This window comes from Lycium ferocissimum, chromosome 12 (assembly GCF_029784015.1).
Source record: "Lycium ferocissimum isolate CSIRO_LF1 chromosome 12, AGI_CSIRO_Lferr_CH_V1, whole genome shotgun sequence".
Classification (NCBI taxonomy): Eukaryota; Viridiplantae; Streptophyta; class Magnoliopsida; order Solanales; family Solanaceae; genus Lycium; species Lycium ferocissimum.
Genome location: NC_081353.1, coordinates 17,325,748 through 17,341,531, shown reverse-complemented (window position 1 = coordinate 17,341,531; position 15,784 = coordinate 17,325,748). Strand labels below are relative to the sequence as shown.

Here is a 15,784-nt window from a genome sequence, read left to right as displayed (position 1 = left end):
TTCTTTGGTTTTCGGCACCCGGGCGAGAACCTGAGCATGATCAAAAGAAGAAGGGTTGAAATTCTTTAAAAATTCATATGGAGCTTTGATAACAGCCCAACTGAGAATCTTTTGTCTTTCATCTTCGAAACTCTTCTCCATATCTTGGATCTTTTGTTTTTATTTGTCTTTCCGACCCCGAAGTTGCTCTGTGAATTCACGCAACTTCTTAGCGTGATCCAGAACCACAGAGAACTTTTTCTGGCTTTCCTCGTAATATTTTTCTTTTTTAGATCCCGATCTTTATCCGTTAATTCTTTCTGGAGAGCTTGACATGTTTACTCTGATTTAAATTAATCAAAGCCTGGGCAAGCTCTCCGGAGTCTTTAACATTCTTCAATTTCAAAACATTGAACTCAAATTCAAGTTTGTTGAGTTTGGCATGATTCGACTCCACTAGTTTCTGCTTCAGATCGCTGATGGTCAACTCTTCCTTCTTGGCTATGCGAAAAGCTTCAGTTTTTTCCTTTTCGAGATCAGCAATTTGCTTTCGAATATTTCTTTCATCAGCCCAATGCGTCACAATTTTGGGTTTGGCCCCCTCCAACTCATCAAGGGAAGAATTGTGTTCCGCCTTCAAGATCTTCACTTCCTGAGTGAGTACGGCATTCTCTTCACGAAGTTTCTGAATAAGTTTAGCCTTACCTTCGAAACGTTCAAGGCTTCCACATAAATAAGTTTGAGCCTATATCAAAATTTATATGGGTCAGAATATACAATGAAGGGAAAAGAGAAGATGGGAAGAGAAAAACGTATACCTGAATCATGAGCCCGAGGGCAACCAAGTCAATTTGATGAGTGGGGATATCTTTAAAAATCATATTCTCCTTGGGACCAATATAGTTATGAGCAAAACGGCTCATCACGTGAGGATTAGCCAAAAAGTTATCTTCATCCGATAATTCAAATGAACGATTACGATTGACAGTGAGAGGGACAAAAGACTTCCTCCACATAGTTGCAGGATCATCTGCCTGTAGAAGATGTGCTCGAGGATCAACCCCATGCAAAACATTACCTTTTTCCAAACAAACTCTTCCCTTTACTACACGGTGAAGCAGAAACAAAGTTGAGCGTATTATAAGAAGCTTGATGGGGAGTATTTGCTCCTCGTAAAAGTGCCAGTAGGAATATCAACAGCACTAGCATTAAAATTTCAGTATCGACCAAGTTCTCAACATCAGATACAGCAGCTTCATGAGAAGTAATTTCGACTTCAATTTCTCCAACGCCACCAGGATGATGGATCTCAGCCTCATCGGCAACTCCAGAAATAATATTATTGGTGATATCCGCCTCAGGAACCACGGTATCACCTTCATTATAGCTCTCAAAAACAATCGTTAATTTGTCTATCTCTTTTACCGGAGATTCATCTGAAACGACAACAATGTCAGAAGAAGTTGGAAACTCAGCCCGCCTTTTACGACGTAAAACTAAAAAGGATTCATCTTCAGAATCAGTACTCTCATCAATTAGCCTGAACTCACTTGGCATACCTCCCGCCTTCTCGGAAACAGCATCTGACGATTCCACAAGAAATTATTTTCTCTATTTTTTCTTCTTCAAAGCAGGATCGTCAACAGCCTCGGAATCCTTATCTTTGACATATGATCTCTTACTAGTAAGAGATCTTATTTTTTCCAATGATGACCCTTCGTCACTCGGAAGAGTCAGTTGTTTCTTTGCCACGTGTTTTGCCTTTTTTGAAGGACCTGAGAAAAATAAAATGGATGTAAGATAAACTCTTTCACTATTACAAAGTAAGGTATTCTTCAATATCTTTACCTCTACCCTTCACAGGGGCTCCGTCCGGCTTCATGTCTTTAAGGGCACGAATACCCTTCGAAACGGCATACGGCCCCGTGTTGACACCCAATTTTGGCCCTCCCTTTTCGTTTAATTAATTTCACTATGCTTTTAGTCCTGAAAATTCCCCAAACGAGTTAGGAATATTTTCACTAATTATTACGCTATTTTTCGAGATATATCTCTCTAAAGTTAAGAACATTTTTATTGTTTCTTAAAAATGACTAAACATCGTCTTTTTTTTTATATAATTAAAATCATTCGAAAAAATAATAATGTTGATATTATACTGGGCTTGTTGTTGTTGTTGTTGTAATATTAGCATTGGCATTTTTCCTTTAATCCTACTTATCACCGTATTAATCATCTTTTACTCTATTTTTAAAACTAAATACGTATATTAAATTACTTGTGCCATAATTTATATAGGTATGCATTTTGTGAGAATTAATTAAGACGAAGAAGTATATTTTAATTAATTGATTGAAATAGAGGGGGATTAGAAATTCAATCATCTACCCATAATATTGGGCCAATTCCCTTCTCCCCTTTCTACAAAAATCTATGGCCCAAAAAATGTCCCTAGCCCAATTCCCCACTACCCGACCCGGCCCAAACCCCTAAACTAAAAAACCCCTTTTCAGTTCTCTCCTAACCAAATGACCCCTTCTCTCCTTCAACTAACAGCCCTAACCAAACGACCCCTTCTCTCTCTAAACCAACAGCCCTAACCAAACGACGCTGCCACCACCGCCACCCCGTCACTTCCGTCACCTCACGGCCATCGGACCGCTGGATTAAAGTGGTCAGCGACGCCACTGTCCTCATCAGTCGCCTTTTCTCCCATCAACCATCTCCCTTTTCTGAAAAATGGGAGCGAAGATCCATCAGCCCATCTCTCAATCCAATGGATACAAACCGGAAATCAGCAATATTGCTACCCCAAACGGCTCTTTCTCCTTCAAATCACCTCTGAAAAGGTGAGATTTTTCACCCCTTTTTGTGATATTATCCATCAGAATCTCTTTTCCTAGAACTTCCCATCCAAAAACGTCACCTTTTCCCTCTTTTTTTTTTTTTGAAATCCGAATTTTCAGCTTCTTGAAGAAGCATGTCGAAACCCCCTCGGCATTTACCTATAAATACCAGCCTCCATGGGCTGTTTTAGAACAAGGTTGAAGAACTACAAATAGAATCTCTTTTATTTTTCATAAGTTTTCCCTCTCAAAAAAATTCCTACTGTTTTAGAATTTGGGTTCCGAGAAAATTCCATTTTTTAGCTCTAAGTTTTTTTTTTATTATTATCAAAAGCTTCTTTCAAGTTCTCGGCTTGACAACAAACGACTTCGAGCGGATTCGGAGACTCGACGACGACATTAGCCTCAGTTCGCTGTCTCGAAGAAGGTAATCACACTCGTCCTCTCTTCGTCTTCTGTTTTGTAAGAAGTAGAGATGTAGTCGTCCAAGTATTTCTCGTCGTTTGTTTGGTTTGGCTGACTGGAAAGTGATCGTTCATTGGTTATGGTTGTTTTGTTCGATTTTGATGGATTTGAATCTGGTCGCTTCCTTGTTTGTTCTTACTTGTCGCATAAAAAATAGTTAAGGAAACTGCCTACGCTTAAAGGAATTACTAACTACTTAGTCAACTACGTGTAGGTCATATAAATGGTAGGATATGGATTCTGGCAGGTTGTCTGCCATAGCATTATAAATACAAACAGGTGATGATTTTGAATATAAGATAAATATAAATCTGATTGAGTGTTGTTCTTGTTCATGTTCACGCTATAAAGAGTACTACATAACATTCTGTTTATTATTATTCATCGCATAACAGTCTCTATATCACTGTTCACTGTATGACAATCCCTTCATTATTTTTAACCACATAAACAATCCATGCATTAATTTCCGTATGACTAGCGTATGAATCAAACAACCCCTCACTTTCCAGCATATTTCTCCAAGCTTTTGGTTGGCTTTTCCGAAAATCCATTGAGAATATGATAGGAGTAAATATTTCTGAGGTTCTATTTCCACCTGTTTATTGGATTTTACTGTTTGGTCGAGCCTTCTATTTTGTTTAATAGAGAAACTCTGAAATGGTTAAGCACCATGCCTAAATTTTGTTTAAAGTGGAGTCGCAACTTACCCTTCTTTCTTATGAAATTTATTCAAGCTAATTTAGCTCCTTAAAATTATTTGGGATGTTCATGATATACTTGCTTGTCCCCTCTCATTTCATTTAGCAAAAGATTAGTCAAAGTTGTTGCGGTTGAGGAAAACAGTTAACTTGAACTTGCCCCTTTTTCAAAAACAAAAAAACAAAAAAAAAAAGGAAGTCTCATAACATGAGCGTGCTGGTCATTTAAGCTATAGCTTTATGTTTTGGAGAGTTCTTTGTATATCGAGATGAAGAGGCTGTGTTGATGCAGTTTACTACGAAGAAAAAATCAGTTTGAATTACCTCTTGATGTTTAAAAGGTTACTGATTTAGATTAAAAGTTATTGTTTTGATTTAAAAGGGTTACTATTTTTATAGCTAAAAGCGTTACTGTTTCGAAAAAAAAAAGGGGAAGAAGAAAGAAAGAGGTAAATGAAACCAACAGCACCTATGACAGTATTGTTTCGACATATCGGATGAGAAAATAATTGTGTCGTCAAGGGACTGTTCTGTTTTCGCTAAAAATGGTGTTTTGATAATTACCTTCAGCTTTGCACTAGTATGGGCTCCTTTATTGTGGAAATATTATGCTGATTTGTGGAAGTTCAATGACGCTAACTTATGATAATTTGTATTTGCCGCTGTGTATTGAGTTCATATCCAGAGGTCCCATCATTTTTTTGGGAAGCATGGTTGTCTTCTATGTTATTTGAAGAGTATTAGGACCATGATTATAGGATGCTGGTTGTATTTCAACTTAATGATTTTTTTTAACTTGTTTATAAAATATATGTGTCGCTAGTGTATAAGGTTATCTGCACTTAGAGATCATCAGTAGACTGTGAATAAAGGGATTAAAGACTATGGCTAAGAGACGTTAGGGTCTGTTAAAGTATGTGACTTTACACGGGCATATTTGACCATGGTTCAAAATGTAGGATATCATGATCTCGTATTTTAGGATTTTTGTATGTTACCAGCAAGTAAAAGTTTCACCATGAAGATAATATGAATTGAGAATTAACAAGCTTTTTCTAGCAGGTTTATGTAGACAGTAAGACCGCTTGCATTTAGAAGTAATGTCTACAGAGGCTACACCTTCCCCTAAAGTCGTATCATGAATATGTAGTAAGGAAAACGTTGGATCGTTTGGGAAAGCTATCTGGTTTTTTTTTTCTCTGTGGCATGTAGCTGTGTACTTAGGAATTTAAACTTGTGAAACCATTCAATCTCTTCTTTCAAGAACTTGGTTGTTGTAAATTCTTCTTTCGGTTTTGCTGGTTTAAGGTTCTTTTCTTAGGATTCTAGGAAATCATGTTTTAGACATGAATATGTTACTTTCTTTCGACTTAATCGGTTTAGATTTTAGAATTCGAGGGTCTTATAATAACGAATAAAAGAAGAACGGTATCATTTTTTTTTCATTTTGAAGTTCGTTGTGGGATAATTGTATATTTCTAGCTTGTGACTCTAGTAACTGGTTATAAAAAATAGAAATCTAAATAGTAAATGAGTTTACTATGAGCGTGTTTGACTCTCTTCTTAAAACATGTATGAATCCATCCACAAACTTTAAACATGTATGAATCCAGTGACTTGTCTCTAAGATGTTGATGGCATAAACTTATAAAGGACGTTGAGGTTTCTTTTCATCACTATTTCCAGTTTGTTGCTGCTCCTAGTCTATTCTTAAATCTTAAAAACAAATCAGGATTATGGTGAACGACAACTTCGTGCAAAACTTTGGGTTCAAACAACTTTATCATCTTTTCTTAGTATTCGTATGGTTCCTCCCAGATGCAAACTGTGGGTATTTTTAGTTATTAAGTGTGCTCTATTTATTTCATACTTGTAATAACATAAATCATTCTTCTCATAAATTAACTGAACATCCTATTAAGATTTCTGGAAAACCTGTTAGTCTTAGTGTATAATTGTGCCCGTCTTGCTATTTAAGTCGAGCTTTTATATATTTGTCATAAGCTGCTAATCCTTTTCCTTTCTTTTTTTTTTTTTTACATGAAATACTCGGAGCACCCTGGGAGTTTATCAACAAAACTCCACGAGCTGAATTGGACTAAGTTACAAGCTGCGTCTGCCCCCATTTTATTTCTCCTCGAGTCACTATTTCTTATGTCTTCCGATGGAGTCTCCTAGTTCGGTGTTGGGATTCTTGAAAGAGATGTCCAGCCACTTCTCTCTTCTCGTTGGCCTCGCATTTACTTACAACCGTATTCGCACTAACTCTTGTTTGTGAACAAATCTTGTATAGAACTTTCAGGTGGGAATAGCAAAACTTAGTCGTTACTTCCCTTCTCCCTTTAATTCTTTCCAGGAGATTTTAGTAGGGCGAAAGACTCGAAAACACGTATTTTTCGTGAAGGATAAAAGTGCATGCCTTTAAGAGTCCATTTGCGGATATCAAAGATAGAAATGAGTTTTTTTTAACCTCTAACTGCTGGTGTTTTATAGTTTCAAAAATGCTTATTTTCATGGGAAAAGTAGTGGTGAATTTGAGTGTGGTCTTCTACAGGAACGGATCAAAGGTTTTTTTTTTAAACAAAAATGCCATTTTCGGCATTTATTTTAACTGATATGAATAGGCCTTATTATTTAAGTAGAATACAAGAACTCTTGTTAGGGCCCGAGTACGGTGGCTCAAGATATTTTACGAGAGCTGAAGGTACATACTCTATTTTTTACATACATATATATACTATCTTATTTCTTATTAAATCATCCAAATCATCTTTACGCTATGTGTGCACTCATATATATCATGGTACTTATACAGATTATTATATTTTTCATGGCTATTTCTAAAAGTATACCCCTTTATACCATTTATGATAAACATAATCCATATATATGTTACTTTCTCATATATATATATATATATATATATATATATATATATATATATTTTCATACTCTACATTACATATATGGTCCTTATATACAATAACTATATTTATACTTAGTCTTCAAAAATATATATATGTACTCCTTTTTATAAACAATATACACCCCTAGTACATATAATTTTACAACTCGTATTAATTACTTTCCTTTACAATGAGTATACCCACATACTATTTTTTTTTTTTTTTTTTTTTTTAAAAAAAAAAAAAACACGTATCATACATATACTATCTTATTTCCATTAATTCCCTTGGTCGTCTTTACATTATGTGCATCTATATAGCACTCTCACGTCATCAATAACTATTTTTAGTTACCCGTGATACATATATCACACATATACATTATTTTCTTATATATATATATATATATATATATATATATATATATATATATATATATATATATATATCTTCTTATTCTACATTATACATACTATTCTTACATAAAATAAATATCATACATATTTTTCTCACGCATACATTAGCATTAATTACTTCCTTTATAAATATGCATTTACTCACATAGTTATAATTACTTTAAAACCACTTGTTTACACAAATAGTTTTGAGAGAGTAGTTTCTTTTCCGCAATTCTTTAAATAGGTAATATTAAATAAGAAATAGATAAATAATCCCCCTTTAGTGTTAATTAAACTAAGTTTAAAGACTGTCTTCGGCTAGGCTTTAAGGGATGCTTAACACCTTTTCCTCGAGGTAAATAAAACCCTTACCTAGAATCTCACAGGTTTCAAACACTAAAAATGGAGTTTACATTTGCACGAACGGTTTCCTAATATTTCCTAAAATTAGGTGGCGACTCTGAGAATTTTTCAAAACCAGAGGAAACATAGTCATAAGTTGTGAACTAGTTTTAATCCGGTAAAAATAGGGCATAACACCCCCCAAGTCCGAACACTCGCTGAAGCTCGAATCACAGCTTCAGTAAACTCCCTTATGTTTGAAGGTTTAACCAATTTAGGGTTAAAAGCTGTTGAACAAAGGAGAAGTGTAAGAAGAGAAGAACGAGGGAATGAATAAAATAAAGAAAAATAATATTAACTCTCGCGCTCCATTTTTCCGGGAAGGTGCTGGCGTCGCCGCTCACCAATTGAGCAGTAGAAATAAAAACGAATTCATCAAACCAATGTCAATCATGACCATCCTCGGGATCTTCAAATAATTTACTAGATCCCTGAGCTCTAAACATAATCATAGAGCCTCGGATGAAACGGATCGAACTCAGATATAGAATATGATCAAGGGTAATATTTACTCCGGCAAGATGAGCAGTATGCTCAAGTAACTGAAATAATCGCCAAATCCCGGAGTAATTTGTGCCACACAAATTTTCAAATAGCGGCAAAATTCATCTATCAACGGCGAAAGAGGCAAAGTAAAGCCGATAGTGAAAGGATAGATGTACACCGCAGAATATCCGGGAAGATGAGTAGTTGCGGACATCCCCTCTCTGGGTACTACAATATCGAGATCACGCTTTGTCCAGTGGAAGCTTTTCCAAACAGAATCAAGAGACTCCTCAGTTACACAAAAAGTAATTGAAGAAACTAAGGACATCATTTCCCCGTCTAGCTCTGAAACATCACGGTTATCGCCTTTCGGAAGTACAATTTTCAAATCTGTAGTATTAGAAGGATTCTTAGGAATCACACTATCAATAGAAGGAAGATTCACCCTGACAGTTTCATCTTCACCAACATCAGAAGTTGGTGAAGATGAAGGCCTGGAAACAGCAGCAGCAGCAATAGTGTCGCCCGTAAATTTTTTAGGAGGCAATTTGTTTTTAGGTTTTTCAACACCCACATTGGGAGGAAGAGCGTCAACAATAACGGTCTTTTCTGGTGAAATATTTTGAGAAGATGAAGGGGAAGACATGGTTGAAAATCAAAGAAATCAAAGAAGAAGAAGAAGTAGCGAAGATATTCAAAAATTGAAGCATGAATTGGAAGTAAAAAATGAGAGGGTAAAAATTCGTTGTTATAGAGGAGTCATTATTGCATCGGGAACCGGAGAGAAAATGAAGGGCACGACAACCGCCACATGCCCCACCTCTGACTTCGTCATTAATGCGAGTCTTATCGACTTCTGCGGTTGTGCCACGTACCCATCATGTTAGTGGGACATGATCTAACGTCAGTTACAACATCTCCTATTCCACACTGAAACGCTTCAAATGTCTAATCAAGGAAAGATTGATCAAAATCGGCGAGACAATTCTTTGGGAACATCTTTACGATGAACCCAAAAAATTGAGGGACTATCTGCATGGGCGAAAATCGCACCTAACACGTGGACCAACATGTAGTTTACACGTGTCAATTAAATACAATGACGTAGAAAGATCTGATAGTAATGCCGAGCACAGCATTTATGAAGAGATAGTTGATGCTGACGACATGGTCAACGAAGAGAACATCAACGGGAACAACATACGAGACCCTCTTGATTACGCATTAAATAGAGTTGATGTAGTAATGGCAAAACGGTTTCTGACAGCCAGAATCAAGAAATCAAATGACAATCATTAATTCAGCAATTAATGATTGCCGTTACATACACACAACGGGAAAGGCACCATATAGGATCAGATATATATAAATAGTACTTTCACTTGTATATCTGATCATAAAATACTAACTAAAAGAAAATACATTATTATTGGTTACTTTCTGCTTATTATTATTGTTCTGATTCTCTTATCATCAAGCTATTGTTCATTCCTGGCAATGGAGAAATCCATTACTGCTATTCATCACAGTTGGCATAAGTTTACTTTTTTTTTTTTCCTTTGTTTACTTATTCTTTATCAACCTTTATTAACCCGCTTGTGTTAATTCAACCATTTTTACCAAATTACTACCAACTATAGTTAACCTTATTTAACTTTTAATACGAATTTAACTATTTGGGCAAAGTACTATTTTTGACTCAAACAACTTTAAACCCCATCTAATAGCTAAAGCTAGGAATAGAATAGCTAACTTGAATTAAAAATGGGTGTATTCAATTTCACATCATTGGGATTGGAAAAGTATGTGATGAAATTTATCATATAGGTTGGAAAACTTGTGATAAACTATTTAGCCCATTAATTAAAGAGAAAAGACATCATTTCACCCTTGAACTTGGCACGAAAACTCACTTTAGCAACTAAACTTAACTTCTAATGATATACCCCCCTAAAGAACATATGTTTGAATTATTTTCCACCCTGAAAAAATAATACCACTCTCACAATGTGAGGTGTATTACACTCGCGCCACATCATTGCCACGTCATTGCCATGTCAAAAATTACCAACCCTTCATTTTTTGTTTTTCTTTTATTATTTTTTCTCTTTCTTCTTCTTTCTCCTCATCCTCACCACACTTATAGCAACCACCCCCACCACCGCTGCTGCCACCACACCACCACCACCATAACCACCGCCTCCTCCATCTAGCCATTTTTTTTAATTAATTTTGTCCAAACTAAAAAACAATTTCCCTTCTTTCTTCTTTCTTCTTTCCCCACTTTCTTTTCTCTTCCTCTATTTTCGATGGAGCTAGTGCCTGGTCACCTTCTCTTTCACTCACCATTTTCACAACTTTCTAGCCTCTCCTTCTACTTAAAGTAGATAAAATTATTATTTTTCTTCCTCAAAAATTCCCCAACATCAGCAACAGCACAAATGGGATGGCCTTTAATTTTGAGGAAGAGCAAGTAGCGTATAGGGGTGTCAATGGCAATGGCAATGGAGTAGACCCCGGTTGAAGAAGCAATGACTCAAAAATTCTTCAAATGGGTGTCAATGGCAATTTTTTCAAATGGGTGGGGGAAGAGGAGCGGGTGGGGCAGCAACAGCACAAAAATGAAGAAATTGCACAGTTTGTCCTTCAAATGGCAATTTCTTCCAATAGGTGTTAGTGGCAATTTCTTCAAATAGGTGGGGGAAGAGAAGCGGGTGTTTGGGGGGAGGGGGGGGGGGGGAGGCAAACATCAACGAAGACAAAAAATGAAGAAATTGCACAGTTTGTCCTTCAAATGACAATTTCTTCAAATGGGTGGGGGAAGAGGAGCAGGTTGGGAGGGGGGGGGGGGGTGCACGGACTGGTTTCTTCATTGTTGTTAAACAATGAAGAAATTGCACGAACTTAAGAAATTGCACGAACTTCCCTTCAAATGGACTTATGCTACAACAATGAAGAAATTGCACGAACTGCCCTTCAAATGGACTTATGCTCAATAATGAAGAAATTGCACGAACTGCCCATCTTCATTCAAACCTCCATTATTTTTTCCTTTATTTACATTTTGTTATCACATTAAATTAAATAAAGATATGTTTATTTACCCATTTATAGATGCAATATTAAATTTTCTCTCTTCAATTTATCCAAAAAAAAGAAAGGAGGAAAATTAAAAAAAAAGAAGATGAGGAAGAGAGCAGCAACGATTTGGAGGATGGGGAAGAAGGAGATGGAGGGGGTGGACAGGTGGGGTAAAGGTTTAGGGGCCATGGGGCCCATTTTTTATCTTACAATATACACACATCAGTGGGCCCGCCTTATTTTTATGGAATTTACGCGCATGATTTTTTTTTTTTTTGCCACATCAGCATTAGAGGTGGTGTTTATTTCACTTCATACTAGATAAGGGGAGTATATAATTACAAGTTAAGTTTAGTTGCTAAAGTGAGTTTTGCTGCCATGTTCAGGGGTGAAAAGATGTCTTTTCTCTTAATTAAAACATGATGGCTCCTCTATAAACTAAGAAGAACCTCGTTCACATGACTTTGCCCTAAGGTGCCACAACCCTAGTCCTCTCTTTAATTTATTAAAACCAATCATTTACGCATTACAAGTAGTTGATAACTATCAAAACAACCAATATTATTTTCCCTCCTTAGAAATTAAGACTAAACGTCAAGACTTAAATTTAATTAGTATGTTTCTCGTCGTATTCCCAGTAGGATTCGACCCCAACCTAGTTGGGTTCTATATTTGATATAACGATCGTTTTGCATCTTTTAAGAAGTGTAATTTGAGCGTATCAACTATATATACATCAAAAGATAGCAAATGTTCGATTCTGGAAATTCATTTCACATGCCAAAACTAACCCAAAATTTAAAAAGTTTAAAACATGGTACAACAAATCATTGTCCATAAGTAAATTTACTAGCTCAGACAAAAAAATTAATTCAAATGCAATCAAAAATATCTTGCCAGTCACTGTAGTAAAGTAAAGATTTTCATCTACACTCTATTCTTCTCATAGAAAAAACAATGAGCAATTTTTTTAGAAAAAACAAAGAATATCAAGATGCTAAATGCTTCTGTTGGGCGTCAAAGACAACGGGGATTATTTAAGTTATTTATGGGTTAGAATTGGGCTAGTATTAGACTACAATGGAGATTACTTTCAAACCGTGTTATGTCGGCAAATTAAAAATTAGTCCAATACAAAATTATCTTGTGTCCAACTCATAAGATTTTGAGCTGGTTGGGTGAGCCATCAATTTTTAGGTCATATTTGACACCCTACACACTTCACTCCTCGTGGGATTGACGCCAATCTCTATTGGGTTAATTATCGCATTCGACCATACTACATCTCATTTAGTGGTATAGATTTGAACATAACGAAATTACAATATATATATAAGGTCAAAATTATCTTTTACACTGTATATAAAAAGTCTTTTTTTATTTTATGTATATATAATAGATGTTGAGTCACATTAGTTTTTTCGTGTGTTTACTTTTTTATATTTTAAATTACTTTAGTGAAAATCTTAATTCAATGTCAAATGTCATACCGGTCTGGACTCTGAAGTTAGGAGTCGACAACATCATTAAAGGCTAGTGAGACTGACAGTAATTCCAAGAATAGATTAATTTGTTTCATGTTTGTTTGTTCAAGGATGAAACACTTAATTAACCAGACAATTTGCCAGTTTTTTTTTTTTTTTTTCAACTAGTATAAGATTGTCCTGCAGTATATTACCAGCTTCCTGCGTTAGCACATTGCGAGATATACGGCAAGATCCAAATATTGCCATTAACTTTATCACATGCTTTGATTATATTAACAAATACAGCATAGATTATTACATTACAATAATTGTTGAAATAGAAGACGCGTCTTGTATATTTTTTCACCTTCATTTGGCTTATAAAATAAGGAAGCTTCCTTCAATGCTACACTCAACTTGTCATATGGATATATAACGAGATCCAAAAATTCCGGAAATTCTATCTATTTTCTTTTCTTTCTTCTAATTTCTTATTTTATTCATTCTTCTACTTAGTTGTAAAACTCAGAATCCTTAATTATTCCAGTCGAGGAAAAGTGGAGAACTAGCATGTGGCAATGCTGGCTTATAGGCAAATTGGGTTCTTGGAGTTATTTTTATTTTCAAAATTATCGCAAAGGTAAATTACATTGCATATCTCCGGAAAAAAGTGCTCATATTATTTTTAGGGTATAAATTGTACTTAAAATCTTTTTAATGAAATTGAATTCTTCATTTGGTTCGAAGAAAGTTAGCTTCAGCTCATGTTTTTTTATGACGATCCTGACAAAGCGTGATGAGGGTAGGTTAAAGAGAAAGATTAATAGACTCATGGACTAATAAGCCTTTAAAAACGAGTAGCACATGACTTTTTAGGCAAATTTCACATCGGAAAGCGAGAGAAAAGTGAATCAATATATAAGACAAAACCCAAGTTTGAATGGTTTGCACTCTTTTGAGCTCATGATAACATAGGCCAAAGGACAAATCCATGAGATTTGTTGGGCTTAAGCGGACAATATGTGTAATAGGGTTAAAAAATCCTTCAACATTACAAAATTCACGATGTTATAAGTACAATCAATTGATTTTGAACCAAAGTATGTCAAATGGGTTGTGGTAGATTAAAATTTAGCTAACTCATAATATTCAAATTTTGAATCTGACTCAATGTACATGTGTTCTCCTTCGGGAATATCCACGGTACTCAACGTTAATCGTCCTGCTGGCTATAACCAGTTCATAATTGAAGCCAATTTAGTAATACTTACGTGCAGAGAGTTGATCAGTAAACAACATTTTTAAACGAAACATTTATTTAAAAATACAGCAACTAAGATTCTTCAACATCTTCTATAAAAACAAACCTTAATGCTATGCTTACACTTGCCTTAAGTACCTATTTGCTATCTCTATTCTAATATTCCAATCTCTTTTAATTTGTTAGAAGAAAGGAAAAATAGAAAGAGCTCTAGCACATAGTGAAATAATGGCCAAATTGGTACTTGTGTGCATTTTCTTGATCATTTTGAGTGTTGCAGTGCCAAAAAGTTTTGCAAAGGAATATGTGGTTGGGGACAAAAGAGGTTGGAGTCCAGGTGCTGATTATCATCCATGGGCTTATGGCAAAAGCTTTCGGGTTGGTGATGTTCTCCGTGAGTATTTCATAACTCTCTATGTTTCATTTTATGTGACATATTTTCATTTTCTATCTATTTTAAAGAGAATGATGGATGTGTTTGGTATGACACACAACTAGAAATGACACACTACTAGAAACAAAGGCTTTGCCCATCGTAAATCAGTGGGAAATTTGTGTTATAAAACATGTTTTTTCTATCTCATTCCCACCGAATTAGTTCACTGGGAAAACACATGGTGAAAACAGGTTTTCTTTGAAACGCTGGGAAAGTTCCTAATTTTTTAGTAGTTTGAAAAATAAGTGATTTTCCTACTCATTTTTTTGTGTTTGATACGCAAACTGGAAAAAATCATTTTATGAGCATTATGCAAAGTAAAACACTACGAAAATTTTGAACTTGGAGTGCAACTTTTGATAGTCAACATCGGCATAGTAGTTCTTAACTCATCAAGCAAGATTGTATCTTGTGCCACATATTAATCTATTTTTCAATTTACTCTTAACGAGATACTTTGCAATAATACAATTGATTTACACTACATTTTATAAATTTTTTTACTTCTTCGTGTACAACCTAATTTAACTTGTTATAGAATGTTATTTGGTTTAATTTCCAGGTTTCTTTTAACACTTCTTATGAGCATTTATCTAGAAATGAATTTTAAATAACCTAATAATAATAAACAAAATCAAGACTGTGTACAAAAGTTAATCTCTACATTAGATGAGACGGCTAAAAACATTAAGAAGAGTTGAAACTTCCTTTTAAGAATAAGACGGTTACATTTTTTAGAGAAAGAAGAATCAAAGATGGAGCTAGAGTTTTAGTTATAGGTTCGATCAAGCATAATAGTTTTGTTCAAATTAAACCTTATATTTGTCTTAAAAATATTCATTGAATACGTATAAATTATCAATTTGTAATAAAGAAGAATTAAAGATGGAACTAAAGTTTTAGTTACGGGTTCGATCAAACACAACAGCTTTGTTCAAACTTTACATTTGTCTTAAAATATTCATTGAATATGTACAAATTATCAATTTACAAATCAATAATACAAACTCATAAACCCAAAGGTACGGCATTTCTTCTACACCCCAAAAGTGATAGATGTGGCATCAGTGGATATTTCAAGCTATGCACTTTGTGAGAGTGTCAAAACTTTCTACAAGGATAATAGTGGCAGGACTTCAATTACTCTTGACAAATCTGGGTCATACTACTTCATCTCTACAAACAAACAAGGCTGCTTTACAGGTCTCAAGCTTGAGTTGCACGTTCTTTGAAAATTATGTGGAGTATTATCGTGAAGAATTTGTTGTTGTTTTTTTTTTTTTTTACTTATTCTCAAAATTATTCTTTTATGCACTTGTAATGAGGTTCAGCTAATAATATCATGAATGTTCTACTT

The 15,784-nt window shown here is 34.9% G+C and overlaps 1 protein-coding gene across 1 annotated transcript; it reads left to right on the top strand.

The window, feature by feature from the left end:
- The first annotated feature begins 14,119 nt into the window (after positions 1–14,119).
- On the top strand, positions 14,120–15,778 carry LOC132040592 (blue copper protein-like). The gene is made up of 2 exons (XM_059431244.1): positions 14,120–14,378; positions 15,450–15,778. Exons 1-2 carry the CDS (start codon positions 14,220–14,222, stop codon positions 15,657–15,659), a joined length of 369 nt encoding a protein of 122 aa, XP_059287227.1. The 5' UTR covers positions 14,120–14,219; the 3' UTR covers positions 15,660–15,778.
- Positions 15,779–15,784: the final 6 nt, after the last annotated feature.